Here is a 19,532-nt window from a genome sequence, read left to right on the forward strand (position 1 = left end):
AGACGGGGGGGAGCCCAGAGACGCTGGCCGGAGAGGCCAGCTTGGTGCTACCTCGGCGGCGGGTAAGGCGCCGCGCCCGGGCCGCCAGCCCGCCGCTGTCCCCGTCGGCCACTGCCCCGACCCGGGCAGACCCGAGCGGCGGAGCGGGCAGCGCCCGGCGGCCCGTCACGGGGCGGGGAGCGGCACCACAGGAAGTCAGTTCTGGTTCCTGGGTTAAGGTGCTCGGGCAGCAGCGAGCGCCCTGTGCCGGGAGCGGCCGCGGGCTCCGTCAGGCGCTCGTAAGTCTGAGGCGCTTTTCAAACCCCTCCGCTCCCTTCCGCGGGGAACGGCGGGCGCTCGGCCCCGGGGGCTGCGGTGCGGGTCCCGGCGCCTGGCGGCCGGCTCCCCGGCCGCCCCTGCCCGCGGCCCCGCCGCACTTCCGCCATCCGCTCACAGGGACGCCGGTTCCCCCGCCGCCGCCGGCGGTTTGCCCGGCTTCGGGAGCGGGGCGGGGGGCGCGCGGTCGGTGCCTGCGGAAGGTCCGGGATGGACGCCGCCGCCCCCGCCGCTCCAGGCGGGCCGCGGGAGCGGGGGCAGCGGGCTCGTCCGCGGGTGGCGATCACCCGCGGGCGCGGTGGCGAGCGGAGGAGCAGAAGGAGGTGTGCTGTCTCCGGGGGCAGTAACGGCGCGGGAGGGTGTAAAAGCCCAGTGGCCCCGTAGTCCCCGTCTCCTCCCCTGAGCGCGGAGGGGCTGTTTGCGCTCCGAGCTGTAGCGCTGCTGGCGCTCGGGGGCTCCTGCTGGGACTCCGGCTCTTCCCGCAGTCGGGCAAAGAGGGAGTTTTGTCCATTATTAAAAAAAAAAAAAACCAACAACAACAACGTACCACAACCTAAACGAAAGTGCAGTGAGCTCTCAGCCTCACACACATGATTACCTCAACAGGTTTCCAGTTCCCAAGATGATGGCAGTGTAACTTAGAATTCTAATATTCCCATTGAAGAAGCTGTTTTGAAAGCAGAAATTTGTAGAGAAGTACTTGCTTCTGGATGGCATCTGTGTTCTCATGTGAACCTATGAGAGGTAGGTATGTGCATTATGAATGAATGTGTATATACACATGATTAGCTCAGACCTTATTTTTTCAGAATTTAAGGTGTTTGAGGCACTATGAAAACTCAAAATGTGCCTCTAGTGATCTATGGAGCTGGGACTTCAGGACGTATGCAGCAGTATGTTGCTAATCTTTATGTTTGGGCTTTTTTGGCATTTGACTCAGAAAATTCATATTTTACTGCTGCTGTTTTTTTTCCCACCTATATTGGCAAAATGTTTCTCATTCGAAGCAAGTATTTTAAGAGCATCTGGAGGCTTCATTGGGTTTGTTTACTTAAAAGTTTGTCTTGCAACATTTGCTATACCCAGTTGTTTTCCAGTGTTCAGGTCTTTACTCAAAAATGAAATTCTAGTTCTCGTTGGCATAGCTCTGGCAACACAGCACTCAAAGGTTCTCACATTCACGGGATCCCCTCATCAGACAAACTCTGGAGCTAATCTCTAATTCTGTCCCTGTTAGAATAAATGCAGCATTTTGTATTGCTGCATCTGTTCTTACTACATATTAATAATTGTGAAAGTCATTAGGATTTAATGAACATCTAGAATGTCTGTTGCTAAAGATAAGGGTTCACAACTTTGGGCTGAATGTATTCTACTTGTTGTATGAATACAACGTAATTAAACCTGATTAAAATAGTGGGAATATTTGTTTTGGGGGTTGGTTTTGGGTTGTTTTGTTTTGTTTTTTTGTTTTAGGGGTGTTGGGTTGGGTTTTTTCCTCCTAACTGGATGTAGGGAGCAGAGTAAATGACAAGGAACAGTTGGCAAATTCCCTGATAAATATTGATGCATATGAAAGAGAAGCAGGAAAAGGAGCCAGTTTTTCTAACTGCAAGGAATTCTGGATATGAGATAGATAACATAAGAAGCAGTTATTTATTCCAGCAGCAGGCAGTTCAGGGTGTGACTACAGAGTAGTTTAATCCAGTCTAAATCTAGACTGCTGCAGTCCTGCCCACGGCTAGTCTTATGTTCTCACTGCCTCCTTGTGTTGGTAGTAGTGCTCCAGCAGACTTGCAGTCAGCTAGCTGCAGTTTAAATTTTGGGGTTGGTTTTTTTTTTAGGGGGTTTGTTGTTGCTTTTTTGAGGAAGTAGGGAGCTACTTTGGCACACTCAACTGCGTAGCATAGAAGTGCTAATACTGATACAAGTAAGTGGCAAAAATTCATGGCCAGAGATGGGGGAAGGCAGGAGTATCCTTGTCGGTGGCAGTGCAGACTTACATCACCATTGCATAACCCTGACTTCATGTTACATTTTCCAAGTCATTGAACACAGGAGTTCTGTCTGCCTCTTGCTGATGTTTTCTATTCCTGTGCTGGCTTCCTTGTGTTATCATGCCATTTGAAGTGGTCTGTGGAGCTGATATGCATTAAAACTAACACAGCAAAAATATCTTTAGCATTCGGATTTAAGCTGGATTGGTTTGCTGATACAATTTACAGTAAGGCTGCTTGTGCTGGAAGAAAGGAAAGGGTGAGGTGGAAGCAGAAATTAGTATCTAGGGTATAGGGGAATATAGGACCGATCTTCTGGTTACAGTTCCATCTTAAAGTGTCACTAGTAATAACTATTATTGCTGGTTTTTTACTGCATGGAGTCTGGATTTTAGGGAGCTACCAGTAAATTAGCTACCGTTCTTCTTATTTTTCCCTACCAAGTAGAAAATCAGGTGCAGTGCTGCCATTCTGCCTGTTCCATCAATTACTTTTGGTACTAACAGCCCAGATAAGAGCAGAACTCTCTGTTAATACTCTCAGGTTCAATCAATTGGTAAATAAAAGGCTGGAAGTTAGGTATAAATTTTAAATACTGTTTTTCAAACTGAGATTTGAATTTGCATGAATGAAATTAATGCCTTCATTTTCTACGACCGGTGAGTCATATAGAACTGAACCCCATTCCCTCTATTAGAAGCTGAACATAGTCTTTGAAATTCCATTGCACTCATTTTTTGAAGTTACATTTTATACGTACAAGATACTGCTGTTTACTAGCAGTTAGGTAAATTGTTAGTTACCATTAGGTAAATTGTTACTAGTGTCTCTGGAGAATTCCAGTAAAATACAAAATCAACATCGGTGCAAACTGTGCAAGTTTTTAGAGAATGTGAGAGCACGCTTTCAATCATTTTCAGCCATAACAATACCCTTCTGCAGTTTAGTACCCACTCCTGCAGTCAGCTGTAATATCTGAATTTATTCATTGAACTACGTAAAACAGTCCTTCATTTGAAACTGTAAGAAAGCTTACCCATTTATTCAAAGATGTAGCCCAGGTATTAGAATGAATATTACAGTTAGTAGAGGGATACTCTTTGGGGGAGGAAAAGGGTGGATGAAGTAGCCTGTGTTACTAACAGTGCTTTGAGGCAGTACACGTGGTCCTGAGATTATAAACTACTGAACAGGTGTTTAGAGGAAAAAATAAAATAAAATACAAAAACCTTTCATATGAAACAATGTAGGCATTTTATACAAAATCTATAAACTTGAATTTCAGTAATACTTGTCACATCAAAGGATCCCTAAATGATTCCAAGCTGATAAGGAATTCACTTTGCCACTAATAAAGTACAGCCGTGCTGGAGTTGAGATACAATTGCTCTTGCAGTATGCGCTCATTTTTAAAATAAAGTTTGCAGAACAAAAAGGTGTGACATTCGTACAGCAGTCTGTTGCACCTTCTAGGAAAGTTGAACTGCGTTTCTGTATTCAGGCTCCATGATATGGAAGATATTCAAGAGCAAGAAAATGAACAAAAGCTCAAGCTGCAATCCTTAGAATTTTGACTAGAGTCCAAGACAAGTTATCCTTATACTCTTCTTGCTTGGCTTATCCATTATGATAAATTTTTATTTTAAAATTCATGTCATATATTACTATAGAAGCAAAGGACCTGTGTTTGCAAATTTCACTGTCTTGAAATTGAAGCCTGTGACAATTAATAGTGTTGTGGGCTTATGTGTCGAAGTTCATGAGCTGTAATTTCAGGAATAGTTATTAAAATTGTTCACAAAATGTAAAAAGTTGATATAATATGGTGTGAAAAGGTCTGAGTTGCTAATTCTTACTGGTTGGTATTACTGATTTTTAGATAAAAGATGTTTTACTTCACCTTGTAGTGTTGCTTGTGTTGCCATTTTCAAATATGGCATAGAATAGGATAGGTCCATGTGATCTAATGTTATTGAGCTTTTATCTTTTTATTGCTTAATGCCAAAAGCTGAGATTTGTTTCATTTTTTAATGCTATCTGTTATTTCACAATTCAGTAAACATTAAACTGTTGGAAACATCATAAAATCAGGTAACTGGTGATCTGCACCAATTGTAAGTCCCAGCCCTCAAACACTGTAACTACACATACATTTACACATTCTGTACATCCAAAATTTAATTCAGAGTTAACCTGGTTTTGTTTGGCTTTTGTTTAAACCTGTTCCTGGACATAAAATTAAATGTTAAGGTAAGCAGAGCTATAGTTTAAACTATTATATGAGTTAATGCTCAAACATACTGCACATATTACTTGATGTTAATACAAGTCATGTTATATATGTTTTTAGTTACAAACTTCTGTTTCTTAGCATTTCCTCTTTTTCCTTCTGATTACTTTTCAGGTCTGTTAACTTGACCATCTTTTCAGTGATGAGACAACATTGGGAATTATGGACAAAAACATTGGAGAGCAGCTTAACAAAGCTTATGAAGCCTATCGACAAGCATGCATGGATAGGGACCACGCTGTGAAAGAACTACAGCAAAAGGTATGTGTTGGGTTCTGAATCATATCTTTAAAGCCATCCTTCCCGTGGAGAACTGTGGTACATGTAGATTTCAGTTTCACTTTAGCTATGCGTACTTTAGTGCATCTATTAAAGTTGGAAGTTGCCGTTATGAAACCAGGCCAGTACACTACAGAGCAATTCATTAGGCTGTGAATGTAGTAGGTGGTTTTCAGGTTTTCAACCTGCAATTTCTTTTAGTTTTAAAGGTGAAAAAAGTGTTGGCTGTTTTGGAGGATTAATGAAGTCTTCTAATGTAAAAAGCAAAGTTGTGGATAAAATTTAACTAGCTTTAATGAAGTACCTTTTGAAACTTAATTTGTTTTATTAAAAAAAAAATTTAAAATTATTAATATAAATAGCTTCAATCATTTTTGTGTTACCAGGAAGATATGCCATATGAATTACTGGTTTACTTGATGTAAAATTTAAAGACTAATGTATTAAGTACTGTGCAAGCTATTAGGATGAGTTTGTGTGTTGAAACATTTACAGCAAACTTACCTTAAAGAATGTGTTGATTTTTAAAAAAATAATCATCTATACAACTATTCTTTAATTATGAATTAACAGAAAGATTCTGGAGGCAGTCTGACCAGTAAGGAGCACCTTTGAATTTTTACTTAGTCTGTTATAGAAAACAGTACTTCAGGCAAAACTCCTCTAGGACTTCTCATTGTGTGTGCCAGCATATTGCAAAGCTATTGGTTTTGAGCTTTGTAATACTAGTTTTGTCATGAATATTCTGCCCAGCAACTGAAACCTCTGTTATAGGAAGGCTTGAATGCTTTGATGTTACAGGACATTCTGATGCTTCCATAGAGGTGGTAGGCTGGGACTTCGTTCAGGGGCAGATGAACCATACTCAGTGTCAAGTTACGGAAGCAGTAGTAGAATTGGGAGCAGGGAAAGGTCTACTAGAGAATATCCTGATACCTGGGCACAATCTTGCCATCCCTTTGCATGGCAAAATAAACTAGCCAAGGCATTACAGAACAGGTATCAAGTCAGTCGTGTCTGCCATCACCCGCTGTGCAGTCTGTCTCCATTCCTAGTCTGTTGCAGCACTGCTGGGGCAAATCTGTAGCTTTTTCTGTACTTAACAAGCACAAGTAGCGTGTCAAGACATTTTGTGCTGAAATTGCAACTAGCTTAACAAAAGGCAACACGTTTTAAAATGTTTGGGAATCTTTTAAATTCTGTCTCTTATGATGAAAAATTAGTTATTTGAAGGAAAACCAGTCACATTAATACTCCTGGGTCATCTAACAGTACATGAAAGAAACTTCTGTCCAAGAAACAAGGCATCAGGTACAAGGTCAGATAGCCTTTCTAAAGGCTATGGAAGAAAACCAGAGAAGTGTGTGAGGTCATCAGTGTTAAGTGATTAGTGAACTAATGCTTGCAAGATTTCTCTTTGCATTTTCTCTGGTTCAGAAATTAAAAACAAAAGCCTTTCATAAAGGTTTACCACCAGTTCAAATCTTTGTCCTAACCAAACTTTCAGTAGTTGAATTTCATGACTTCAAAAGAGAACAAAAGTATTTTTTCAAGAAGAGTTGATGCTATAATTAGTTGAGGGTTGGGGTTTTTTTGTTTGTGTTGTTTTTCAGGTTTTTTAACCAAACTCCTGGTTTTTGAATGACCTTTGTACGATGCTTTACTCCAGTAACTTCCTCTGTTCATTGTGCGGCCTTCACACATTGTTGGATTGTCCATCATTCTGTTGTTAACAGTTTACTACTTAAGTTACCGATAGGCCACTTGTTTTGCCAGTCTCTAGAGCTGGGAGCCATGTCAAGCACACAGAAGCCAGAGTCATCTCGGCCAGATGGTGTTTGATACAGATGGATGGTTGGTTGTCATGCAGATCTTCTAGTTGGTAACTTGTTGCTGCCATCTGACTCAAGGAATAATTTGTGCACACTGGCTGTCAAAAGCATCTTCTCTTCTGTCTGTTTTAGCTGTCATGTCTGTGCTCTGTACAGAAGTGTTGACAAGACATTGCTGTTGTACATTTTCAATTTGGTTCTCAGTGATTTTTCTGCTTCATGAGGTCTCTTATAGCTGCTGGAGTGTACTGCTCTTTGATCAGATCACTCTTTTTTTTTTTTTTTTTTTTTTCCAATAGACTCTCATAGTACAACTACTACCTGGCCTTTTAAAATAAATTTTGCTTGTCTTTTTTTTTTTTTCCTGCCTGCTTTACAGACAAAAGATATTGGGCAGTAGCGGGGTGTGGAATTTAAATCTGAGATTTGATAATTAGATAGCAGTATGGATAAACTATGAATAGACATGAAAACAATGCCTAGTCTTGTTCCAGGTCATGACTTGTTCAGTAATAAACATATTCTTAATTTCAGAAAAATTCAGTGCATTTATGTAAGTTTCTTTGCTAGGACTTCCCAAGTTTTCTTGCTTGTTTTTAGCGCTACCATAACTGCAACATTAGGCATGTGCTAATGAAATAATAGTTTTTGAATATTAGCACCTTTCTGCCCCCTGACCATTTGTTCAATTAACCTGCTATCTAACTATCTATTTATACACTTTGGTGAAATGTGAGCAGTCTTAATGGCTCTCTATGGCCTATTTATAGGATGAGATGGAGTGTTGCTAGAAGAATGGGGCTGCTTCCTTGCTTCCCCCCCAACAGTCTGCTACGTTCAAAGGAACAGGCAAAACTCTGTTCATAGGCAATTAAAGTTATTTACAAAATATCTGTTGTACGGAATAAGCAACGTTGTTGTTTTCCATTTAAAATCTATCTTTTTGAAAGCCTGTATTTATATCATTTATTTGTTAGAAAATATGGCAGAAAAAAGTTACTTCTTTCTATAGATAAACTAACTGACCAGCATTTTGAAGAATACTAAAATTCTAATTTTAAACCTGATGCGTTCTATGCCTATAAATGAAGAATCCTATACTTAAAAGTTATCCTATCCTTCAAAACTGTCAGAGTTGAAACAGTTACTGAAAATCAGAATTTATTTCCTATAATACCTTTTCTAATCAGGGCGGTCTCAAAAATGTGGACTTGCCAAAGGTGACTGTAGTTGGGTTTTCACACAGAGGTCCACAACTACAGTTATCTTTAAAAATCAGAGCTGCATTTTAAATGCCAAATAGGAGACCCCTAGTCAAAACAGAATAAGATTAATGCTAATTATATTGTATTTACAGACAGAAAACTACATGCAGCAAATACGCGAACAGCAGGAAAAGATAGAGCTTCAAAACAGCATTATTGCAAAACTGAAATCGCAGTTAGCTGCTCTGAATGCTAATAGAGGTATGTACTCCAATTTGCACATTATTTCTTTTTATGCTCTGTTGCATTGATGAATAGTTCTGACTGTTGCTTCAGTTTTTACAATATACATCTCTCAAGGCAGTATCATACTTTTCTGTGAACTTGAGAGTTAACACAAACGTGCAGTTTCAAAATCTATTTATAAAATGCAACACTTCTGAGGTCTCTCTTTATCCTCTTCAAGAAATGGTGAGATTTTCTTTAGATGTAGAACCTGCTTACACTGAAGCCAATAAAAGTTATGGAAATATGGGTTTGAATCACTCACTAGAATTAAAACCACAATTATTACATATTAACTTTACAATTATCTGTTAATAAGTTTAGCTCAGGTTGTTCTAGATGTGAATGCTGTGCTTATATGTATTTTATGTTATATGACTCTTGTGATACTTATCTTGTTGGATAACCAAAGCTTTATAAGCAGGTAAATCTCTTTCAAATTGAATAGTCATTGATGGATAATTTTCCACTGTTTGTCTGTATTACACAAATAAGAGAAAAGAGTCAAAGTAACCATGTGTTAATCTGCCATGCTCATTAAATATTTATTCACACTAGCCTAACACTCCTGGTTTTCATAAATACTAGCAAAGTGGTTGGCTTTTATTTTTAAGAGTACATGTACATTCCTTATTGCTGGTTTAGTCTTCCATTGTCTCTAAGTGCAGAATTGGGCTTCTCTTGCTTGTTTAATATGAAGGCTTGCTCAAAGAAAATAAAGAAGTTAATATAAGCCTAGCTTCTTTTAATTTTGCTCCTACTTAGAAGCTGGCTGGGGTAAAACACAGTGACAATCAGCGGCGCTTTTTTTTTTTTTTTTTTTTTTTAAGGTAATGCACATCCCTACATTCTGATGCATGAAGACATTGAAACCTCCAACTTATCTTTCAGCCAGCTCTCTGAAAAACTGAACATAGCAAAGGAAAGAGAAAAACTCTTAAAGGTATGGTCATTTGCAGTATCTTTAACATAAGAACACATTTGTGCTGTGATTATACTATGAGAACCTGAAGAGATAAGTGACATATTTACTGGTGCCTTTGAACTGCACTTCTTCTAATCAAGATCCTCACCTGATGTGCATGAGTGTTGTGCCACTGAAGTACTGAAGTGAACTAAGCATCTATCTTTGATCCTTCCCAGTGCAATTGCTCTTTGGCCATCGAGCTCCCCAGAATAGTTTTGATCATAAAGTGGGAACTTACTTGCTCTTTTATTTCTTAACCTGCCAAAACCAGTGGTCAAGAAGGGGTTTTCTCTTTCTCTCATGAGAGCTTTTCATATTGCAACCACTCTGTGTATTTTTGCAAGAAATGGAGAACCTGCACTCAAAAAGTGATAGAGTCTGGAGACATTGATGATTTTTTGCTTTTTAAAATAGCCAGTTTTAATACAATGTCTCTTCTGCCCCTCTTGACTGAAGTAACACCAAGATTTTCACTACAGCCTGTTGAGAATAACAGGAATAAGAATAAAGCAGTAGCGCAGAATAGGTGGGAAATGCCTTGAATGGATTTTGCATATTGAGCAAAGACAGTGACAGAGACGCACAAAGTTGCATTGTTCTTATCCCAAGTCATCATACAGTGTTTTTTGAGAACTGTTGTGTAACATAAAATCTCTTAATTTTTAATATGAATTTCCATAGCAGTGAGCCTGTAAGGGTCATAAGACAACCCTTATATGAAATCAGGCATTGCATTTAGAAAGACTTAATTTCAGGATTTGTTTCCTAAACCTGAGCTATAAACAAGTTAATTATGCTAAATTCTGAGAAATGTATTTTTAATCAGAACTGTTAATTTAAAAATAATTTTATTGGATTACTATTGCTTGCTTAATTATCTTGAAGGAATCTCATTTGAGACTAAGCCTTTGGAAACATTTTAAACATACTGTTACCAAAGATTTATATACACTTCTTTTTTATTAAAAAAAAGTCTTCATATAACTTTTCTACACTAGAATCTGTAATCACAAGATGTCATTTCTTTCCTAATCTTTGCATTTATTTGGAATACAACACAGATGAAGGGTTAATTCTTTGATGGAACATCTTTGTATATTTTTGCATTTCTCTGTCTTGAGTTGGATAAAAATTATGTCTTACAGTTGCACATGGAGACCTGACCAAGTCTAATATTTCATACTTTGTTTCTGAATAGTTGCTCAAGGACAATAGTTTTAAGTAACTCAGTCTTATAATGAGTAGGATAAAGGAAGCTGTGTTTTTTGCTGTTCTCATGGGGAAACACTGAGAAATTATGTGATCTATACAGAAGATTACATGAGAAGCTGGAATCATTATTTCAGGGGCTATTTTCTTAATGGAATATAAGTTATCTTTCTTTATCTGCACTTTTTTTTTGTGTAGTCAGTTATTGCTATTACCTCTCAGCAATAGGTAGTTCGTATGGATTTTGTTTCATCTGTGCCATGAACAGAAATATTTCGGATATAACTCCATGCAGAGTCAACTATACAGTCTGTCTGCGTTTAAACCCAGGCATAGTGCTATACAATTAGGGTCTTTTCAGATCTCTATTGAACTAAACCTGTGCAAAGTCAGGTTGACTCAGAGTGTTCTATGTTCCTGTTATTGGGAATGTAGTAGCTCTCTAAGCGTTGAGAGCACGGACCTCGAGGAAAACACGTTTGCCTGGCCCAAGGCTGGCTTCTATAGAGGCACATAGGTATCTTTGCACCATCCTTCCAATATAAGGAGGACGCTAATGTTTGGTGTTGTGCCTAGTAAGCTTCCACTAACCTGGCAAGAGTGATACAAAGATGTCCAGACAGCACAGCAGAAGTACGCACACTTCTATTAGCTCTGGCTGTGTCTTGGCCATGCCATTGATGGGCTGGCTCTAGGTGAACATATGCAGCAGTCTCTGTATGCAAGTCCTCATTTATTTAATAAACTCGGTGGAGGAGAACCATATAGCCCAAACTTCCAGTTGAAGATGATGGAAGATTAATTGTAGTGTGTTATGCTTCTGTGGCAGCTGCCACTTTTTGCATTTTTTAAATTAAGAACTTTTGATGGATAAAAATATAGACTGCATGGAATGAATGTATGGAACAAGTCGGCGAAAATGAACCGTAGCAAATCACCAGGACCACACCAAGTTAACCTGAGAGTTCCCACTTATCTATCTTTCTGAATAAATGAAGTAAAAGTGAATAAGAAGAAAAAAAAAAGAAAAATAATTGAAAAATAATTAAAAAAAGATGTGCCATATTCGGAAAGAAGAAAGCAAAAGGAGACGATTCTTCACAGGGCAGGTAGTCAACCAGTGGAAAATTGGACAACTTCATGGAAGAGAAATCTGTTGAGAGTTAATAAATACATAGAAACTATTACTAAGAAGGTCTGGAAATTTATTAAAAGATGTATCCTGAATGCCTCTTGTTTTCTTGTACTCTTCCCTAGACATCACATTTTGACATCTGTTAGACCAAAAATCCATCATCCTGTCACTAACCCAGTATAGTTGTCTTATATCTAATCCAATAAAGTTTTGGCTTTTTCAGCTAATGAAATTTCGAAGCTGCAATATTCTATTTGAAAGCCTGTATTTTTCTAATCATATTCTATCCACATTCTGCTCTAAATGAAATAAATTATGTCTACAGCCATTGTCCACTACTGCATTAACTGCTTTGTTCTACTTCTTCACCAAAAATTTCAGGCTTGCGAAATGTACAGTTCTAGATGATAAATTATGATTGCAGTCTTTAAGTTAAAATGTTGCTGTTTCTTTCTGTTCTTCCTTGAAACTCAGAGTCTTTTCTGTGGCTGGAGGTGCCTAGATCTATTGATACCTATTGAAACTGTCTTTTGCAAAGTCCAATGGGATTTCTCAGTGGACTCTGTTCTGTCTTCCATTAAAGTTAATAGAAATCCTGAATCGACTGTAATAGGTGCATGGTTAGAGCTTAAATTTCAGAGATTTAAAATGAGGGAGAGGTTAGCTTTTCTGTGTTTTCTAGTCAGTGGCCATACTTGTGTGTATTTTACCTGCTGTTGTCAAATTCTGTTGCCAGTGTGTAATAAATTTATTTTATTTTTTTTGTTCACATTCATCTTCACTGAAAGAGCTGAGCAGACCAGATTGGCTTGGTGGTCAGTACCAAACTAAATACAAGATTACCAGATTTTTTCAGTCCCCCTGCTTGAGGAGACCAAATGGACCTAAATTGCTGCTTGTTTTTGAGTACAGCCTAGCTAAACTTCATTAACTAGGAAGATCCAGTTACTGTTTCAGAGCCAAAGCTGCCCAGCAAACAGAAAACCTTAGTAAGTGACATTACACAATGTCAAGCAAAGCTTCTCTGCATGCTATTTTTAGTACAGAGTCAGACATCAGAATCCCTGTAAACTTCATAAAACATGAAGCTAAAGTCAATACCTGTGATAAGAAAACATGCTCATGGTCTTATTTTCCTGGGTCAAGAACCTCAGTATTAAACACTGTGTGGAGTTTGTTGATCAGAATTTCTTATGCTGTGGAAAAGGGGAGGAAGCTGTGTGTCAGGAATGAACGATGTATATGGTGTACAAAACTGTTCAGCCTGCAATAAATGCTTAGGTCTCTTTTTTTCTTTTTTTTTTTTTTTTTTGTGTGCAGGACATAAGCAGAGGAATGGCAGATGATAGTCATCTTTGTGCTTAAAATTATGGTGCTAAAATATTTAAGTAACCAAGAGCAGCTACCGCAGTGGTCTTGTAGAGTTGCGTGCTCCAGTCAATACCAGCTTCTCTAGTGTCACTTTGTTTCCTGTCTTTGCAAAGAAAGCTGTACTTCATGATTTTATGGTAGCTGACAATTTTATGCATTTAGCTGTTCTTTGCTGCTAGTATAATGTATTCAGTAGGATTAGTTAGGTCCTGCTACCCGATATAAGAAATTCTGGTATCGATAGCCTTTTTTCTTATTACTTCATCTGTTTAAGCTGTCTCTACCCAATATTAAAGAGTTTGTGGTTAAACTGTTAAAATTTACAGTTAATATTCCCTGAGACCACTTATAGTAGTTCATCAGCTGAATAGTATTTTTCCTTGAAACCATCTGACTGTTTATTCTAGGAAGCCACTGAAACACGCCATTATAGTACACTTTGGGGAGCAATAAAAGGACCTGTCTTTGCAGCAGTACAGTCTGGGGACTCGCTGTGGAGCAGCTCTGCTGGAAAGGAGCTGGGGTCTTGTTAGACAGCAAGCTGAACAAGAGCCAGCAGTGTGTCCTGGCAGAAAAGAAGAGCAACAGCTTCCTGGACTGTATTAACAGGAGCATAGCCAGGGAAGCGAGGATCTCTCTCTATTCAGCATTCATTGGTCTGTGTCTAGAATACTATGCTCGCTTTGGGGGTGTCCAGTACAGGAAGGATATTGATAAACTAGAGTGAGTTCAGCAGAAGCCCCACTGAGATAGTTGGGGACTTGAGTACCTACCCCATGAGAAGAAGCTGCAGAAATGGGACTTGTCCAGCCTGGAGAGGAGAAGGCTTCAGTGGAAGCTAATAGCTTTCTGATACCTACATTGAGGTGATCAGGCAGATAGAGCCAGTCTCTTAACGGTGGTGCATGGCAAGAGGATGAGAGATAAAGGGCAGCTGAAACATTAAAGGTTCAGACTGGACATAAGGGAGGACTTTTCACCATGAGGACAGCCAGGCATTGGAAAAAGTTGCCTGGAAAGGCCGTGCCATGTCCATGCTTGGAGAATTCAAGACCAACTGAGTAACCTGATCAGACATAACTGACCCTGCTTTGATTAGGAGCTAGAGAAATCTTGAGGTCCCTTCCAACTTGAAATATCCTCTAATTCTATAAAGCCTCTCCAAAAGAAAAGATACTGACCTGTTCATAATACAGATGTTCTGCTGGAGGGTAGAAAGGTCTTGCAGAGGGATCTGGACAGGCTGGATCGATGGGCTGAGACCAACGGGATGAGTTTCAATAAGGCCAAGTGCCAGGTCCTGCACTTGCGTCACAAAAACCCCATGCAGCGCTACAGGTTTGGGGAAGAGTGGCTGGAAAGCTGCCCGGCAGAAAAGGACCTGGGGGTGTTGGTTGACAGCCGGCTGAACATGAGCCAGCAGTGTGCCCAGGTGCCCAAGAAGGCCAACAGCATCCTAGCCTGTATCAGGAACAGCGTGGTGAGTAGGACCCGAGAGGTGATCGTCCCCCTGTACTCGGCACTGGTGAGGCCCCACCTCGAGTACTGTGTCCAGTTTTGGGCCCCTTACCACAAAAAAGACATTGAGGTGCTGGAGCAGGTCCAGAGAAGGGCAATGAAGCTGGTGAGGGGTCTGGAGAATAAGTCTTATGAGGAGAGGCTCAGGGAGCGGGGGTTGTTCAGTCTAGAGAAGAGGAGGCTGAGGGGAGACCTTATCGCTCTCTGCAACTACCTGAAAGGAGGCTGTAGGGAGGCCAGGGTAGGTCTCTTCTCCCAAGTCACAGGCGATAGGACAAGAGGAAATGGCCTCAAGTTGCGCCAGGGGAGGTTGAGGTTGGATATTAGGAAAAATTTCTTCACTGAAAGCGTTATCAAGCATTGGAATGGGCTGCCCAGGGAAGTAGTTGAGGCACCATCCCTGGAGATACTCTGGAGACGAGTTGACATGGTGCTCGGGAATATGGTTTAGTGTTGGTGGGGTTTTTGTTTGGTCTTTTTTGTTTTGTTTTGTTTATTAAGTTGGACTAGATGATCTTAAAAGTCCCTTCCAACCTAGGCGATTCTGTGATTCTGTAACCTCTTTGCTGGTTGCCAATACTAGCATGCTTAAAAGATCCATTGTGTGGCCAAGTACTTAACTGAGCAGGTATGACCCATGTGACACACTTACTTGTCGTGGCATTAGCTTTGTAAACTTCAGCCAGTTTATAAATGTTACCACATTGTTGTAAACACCCAAACTCAGTCAGTATTAGAAACTAAGATCATCAAGCTATGAAGTGCTGTATTATTGAAGGATCCCAAAAGAAGTAGTTGTTTCTCCATTGTTTCCTGGTGTGATATCCTGATGGTGCACAAGAATGATTTCTGTCAGTATGTACTGATATATCTTCATTGCAACATGTTGCATGGCTCTTCTCACGTTGGTTTTCATGTGGCTTTTCTCATTCCTTTCTTAAATCTTGTCCTCACTTCCTGAAGGAGAATGTAGGAGAAATAGAACTAATGCAGTGCTCCCAGTTATCTGAAAGCTTTTGAAAGCCCGCATGTTATTTGGAGCTGTAATAGACCCAAACAGATCAATTATGTGTGTGCAGACCAATGCTGTATCGCAGACTCAGTGAAAGAGTTACTTTACTGTCCTTAACATGGAGTTGTTCTTCGAGGGCAAGTGTTGTGTTTGACATAAGCTTTTTTCTAGGTGTTTGGATTTCCAGCAAATCATTTTCAAAGGAAAATACAGGAGAAGCTGTGTCACCTTAGCTTTTTTAAAGGGGAAATGGAATTTGACCATGGAATGGTTAGACTAGATATAAGGAAGAAATTGTTTACAACGAGGGTGGTGTAACACCGACACAGGTTGCCCAGAGAGGTGATAGATGCCCCATCCCTGGAAACATTCAAGGTCGGGTTGGACGGGGCTCTGAGCAACCTGACCTAGTTGAAGATGTCCCTGCTCACTGCATGGGGAGTTGGACTAGATGACCTTTAAAGGTCCCTACCAGCCCAAACTTTTCTATGATTCTAATGTTTGGGAGCCCTGTGATGAAATAATGGCTCTGTGGTAGCTTGGGGTCTGTGAAAGCACACCATAGAATGTCACTGCCTGCCTGGGAAAAAGCAGTTCCCCATACCATAGCTACTGTGACTTTGTAGTCTTTAAAGAATATGGAAAAGGTATATGGTTATAAAATTATGTTCAGCATCTGGCCCTGCTATAAATTCCTTCACAGTATTTTCATATCTGTTAAGAATACTTCTATGCATGTCTCCATTCCGCTTAACACAAATTGTTATTTTTTTCCCACATCACTAGATGTCTTTTCTCATTCTTCAGGTACTTCCTTAACTTGCTTAGAACTTTCGGTGCCTCATAGTACTGTAATTCTTTCTAATGTTTTTGTTGTGCCATTTGAGAAAATGAAATCTAACTGCTATAGCACCAGTTATAGAAGATGATGTATGGGTTCTTTAGCCTAAAATCTTCAGTCTTGTTTGTTTGTTTTTTTCGAGAATTATACTAAAAAATCTTTCTCCTTTTTTTTGTCCTTTGCTATTTGTTCTTTTGTTTTTCATCTGCTTCCCTGAATTCTTATCTACCATATATATACAGATTCCACACTAGAAGAGTATAGAAAGTGTTTCATGGTCTGTCCTAGGACTCTACATATATTCCCCACACCACCTGCCAGAAGCGCAAAGCATGGAAGAAAGGTTATGATTAATGAAGTTAGCAACACCTAAAGCAGAAATACCGTGTAAATTCAAAGACTGAAAGAATGAGATATGTCAGATCTGCAGATGATGGTGAGAGTTTTGCTGGGATAGAAACATTCCATTTTTAGACAATGTTTTGAACCCACTAAGCAGAAGAGGCTTAATCTCAATCCCTGAGATACCACCCAAATCCAGAGTTGCATTGGAACTCTTACCATAGGTTTACTCTTCAAAGTCACAATTGAAACTAAAGAAAAAAAACCAATGGCTTCAAAGCCATTTTTCTGCAGGTTTTTTATCCAGCTAGTATAACTTCTTGAGGCTAAACTGTTGTGTCAGCTGCACATACACACATCCATGCTTAACCACCCGCTGTCTCTGTAGACTGGCTCTGGACCCAGCCATACATGGCTGTCATCGTCTGGTAGAGTAGCCCTACCTACCTAATCTCCAATTGCACAACCTCACCCTAGTTAGGTCCCATTTGTAAATAAAACAAATGTTCTTGAAAGAGCGCTTGTTTCCTTCCTTTTCTCTTCACCTTGCCCTACCTATCTGCGGACTATCTCACTGCATTTCACTTACATTACTTCTTACAGAGTTAACCATTTGGGCTTACTTCTCTTGCAGAGACAGACATGGAGCTTCAGGCCACCTTTTGTTACACTTGATTCAGTTCAAGATCAGTGTTTCTATAGATTTCATAAACTGACAGATTGAAGGTTTTCATAGCCACAGTTTTTAACCACAGGTTGTTGAAAATTATCCAAGGCCTATCTTTGTGCATATTAAAAAAAATTGTTATATTCTTCTTCATTCCACCAAAAAGCCCGTATACATAAAAATTCCATGAATTACAGATAGATAGTTAAAGTGGTGCCAGCCACTGTTTTTTATTTCACAAATCTTCATAGCATTTCAGTATTTGCAGTGTAATCCTGGTGATACGTACAAACTAGGGGACGAGCAGCTGGAGAGCGGGCCTGCAAAAAGAGATCTGGGTGTTTGGATTGATGGCATGTTGATATGAGTCAAGAGTGTGCCCTGACAGTCAAAAGGGCCAGCTGTGTCCTGAGGTGCATCAAGCACAGCATAGCTAGCCGGTTAAGGGATGTGATTTTCCCACTCCACGCTGCACTGGTGCAGCCCCACATCAAGTACTGTATGTGGTTTTGGCCACCTCGATATAAGAAGGACATCAGACTATTACGGTGTGTCCAGAGGAGGAGGGTGACAATGACGGTGAAAGGCTTTGAGGGCAAGATTTACAAGGAGCGGCTGAGGTCGCTTGGTTTGTTCAGTTTGGAGAAGAGAGGGGTGACCTCATGGCAGTCTACAGCTTCCTCACAGGGGCAGTGGAGGGGCAGGTGCTGGTCTCCTCTCTCTGGGGACCAGTGATAGGACACAAGGAAATGGAATGAAGTTGCATCAGGGAAAGTTCAGATTGGACATTAGGAAAAGGTTCGTCACTGAGGGTGTGGTTGGTCACTGGAACAGGCTCCCCACAGAAGTGTTCATGGCACCAGGCCTCTGAGAGTTCAGGGAGTGTCTGGACGACACTTTTAGTCATCTGGTTTAGTTTTAGGCAGTCCTGTGAGGAACAGGGAGTTGGGCTTGATGATGCTTATGGATCTTTTCCAACTTCAAATATTCCATGGTTCTGTGATTCTATTCTTGGGTTTGCCGAAAAATTAAGGTAGCTGCAGAATATCACCTTCTTCAGAATTGTTTAAGATTGATTGAAATTAATGAATTTTTTTATATATTGTATGTAAAACGTTCATGTCAATGATGTAGTGAGTGAACCAAGAGAGTATCTTTATTTTTTATAAACACTGATATGACTTTCATAAGTTCAGAACATACAGTTATTTTGAGTAATCATCTATGGTAAGTTATGTCTATGTGTAGTGGTAGAAGGTCTTTACTAACAGTTTAAGATTAATAATTTAATAAATGAGACTGGCCCTTACTTATGTTGCAAAAGCTTAATTTATTCCTGGCTGCTGAATCATGATATTCCACAAGCCTCAATTCTATTAGTAGTATTGATGTTTCTAAAATTATTTTTTAGGAACAGTTAGAAAGTGAGAGCATGAAGTTGAAGCAACTTGAAGACAAAAGCAATCAAAAGGAAAGGAAGTTTTTATCTATTATTTCCAACCAAGAAGATAAAATAAGAACTCTGAAAAGCAAATTGAAAGAATTAAATGAAGCACAAAAGGGTATACAGATGCCAACGTATAAAAGGGAGGTAAGATAAGAATCCAAGTTGTTGAGATAAAATGAAAAAAACCAAACATTTTTAAATTATTACTTTTCAAACATATTTATACTAATTATTCTAAGAAATTGATCTTAAATTTCAGCATTATATAATTACGAGGAAATCATTAAAGTATATAAAGCACATAGGAAACATCAAAATATTAAATACATATAGTTTGATCTTTGTGTTAATCATTTTATGTTATGTCATTAAAGTTTTAGTATTTGTGAAAACTCCAGATTAGCATTTCTGATTTATAATTTTCAGTTGGAAGTTTTCACCAAGACTGAGTTTTTTCACTTTTATGCCACTCTATTTTTGTTACAGAATAGCAACCAGAGTGCTATTCTGTCCTTGTGGGACAGCTAGAGTGCAGTCATCGATGTGAATCTAACCACATAGCCATATTTTAGATAGCTAATTTAAAGTGAACATAGGTAAGGGGAGGAGCACAGCAACACATAACTTGTTGCTATTAGACTTCCCAAGCATTACTTAACTAAATCACTGTGGTAAGCATTTATAACCCACGTTGCTAGGTATAAGGCAGCTCAAATGTGTCTGTGGGAGCTGTAGTGGCACTTCAGTGCAAGGTAAGACAAACCTGTAGGCTATAGGTCTGTGATTATAAATAACGTATCATCGAAATCAGCTTATTTGG

At 39.6% G+C, this 19,532-nt stretch overlaps 1 protein-coding gene across 2 annotated transcripts in view; it reads left to right on the forward strand.

The window, feature by feature from the left end:
- The first annotated feature begins 202 nt into the window (after nt 1-202).
- The window catches only part of TANK (TRAF family member associated NFKB activator), a 31,142-nt gene continuing 11,812 nt past the window's right edge, over nt 203-19,532 (forward strand). Inside the window, exons 1-6 of one of the 2 annotated variants that reach the window (XM_074145200.1) lie at nt 203-278; nt 922-1,059; nt 4,717-4,863; nt 8,071-8,179; nt 9,034-9,146; nt 18,677-18,856. In XM_074145200.1, coding sequence (XP_074001301.1) covers nt 4,765-4,863; nt 8,071-8,179; nt 9,034-9,146; nt 18,677-18,856 — 501 coding nt within the window. In that variant the 5' untranslated portion in view covers nt 203-278; nt 922-1,059; nt 4,717-4,764. Of the gene's footprint in view, nt 279-921; nt 1,064-4,716; nt 4,864-8,070; nt 8,180-9,033; nt 9,147-18,676; nt 18,857-19,532 lie in introns of both variants that reach the window. The other variant, XM_074145201.1, reaches the window with a different exon arrangement.

This window comes from Numenius arquata, chromosome 3, assembly GCF_964106895.1.
Source record: "Numenius arquata chromosome 3, bNumArq3.hap1.1, whole genome shotgun sequence".
NCBI classification, from domain to species: Eukaryota; Metazoa; Chordata; class Aves; order Charadriiformes; family Scolopacidae; genus Numenius; species Numenius arquata.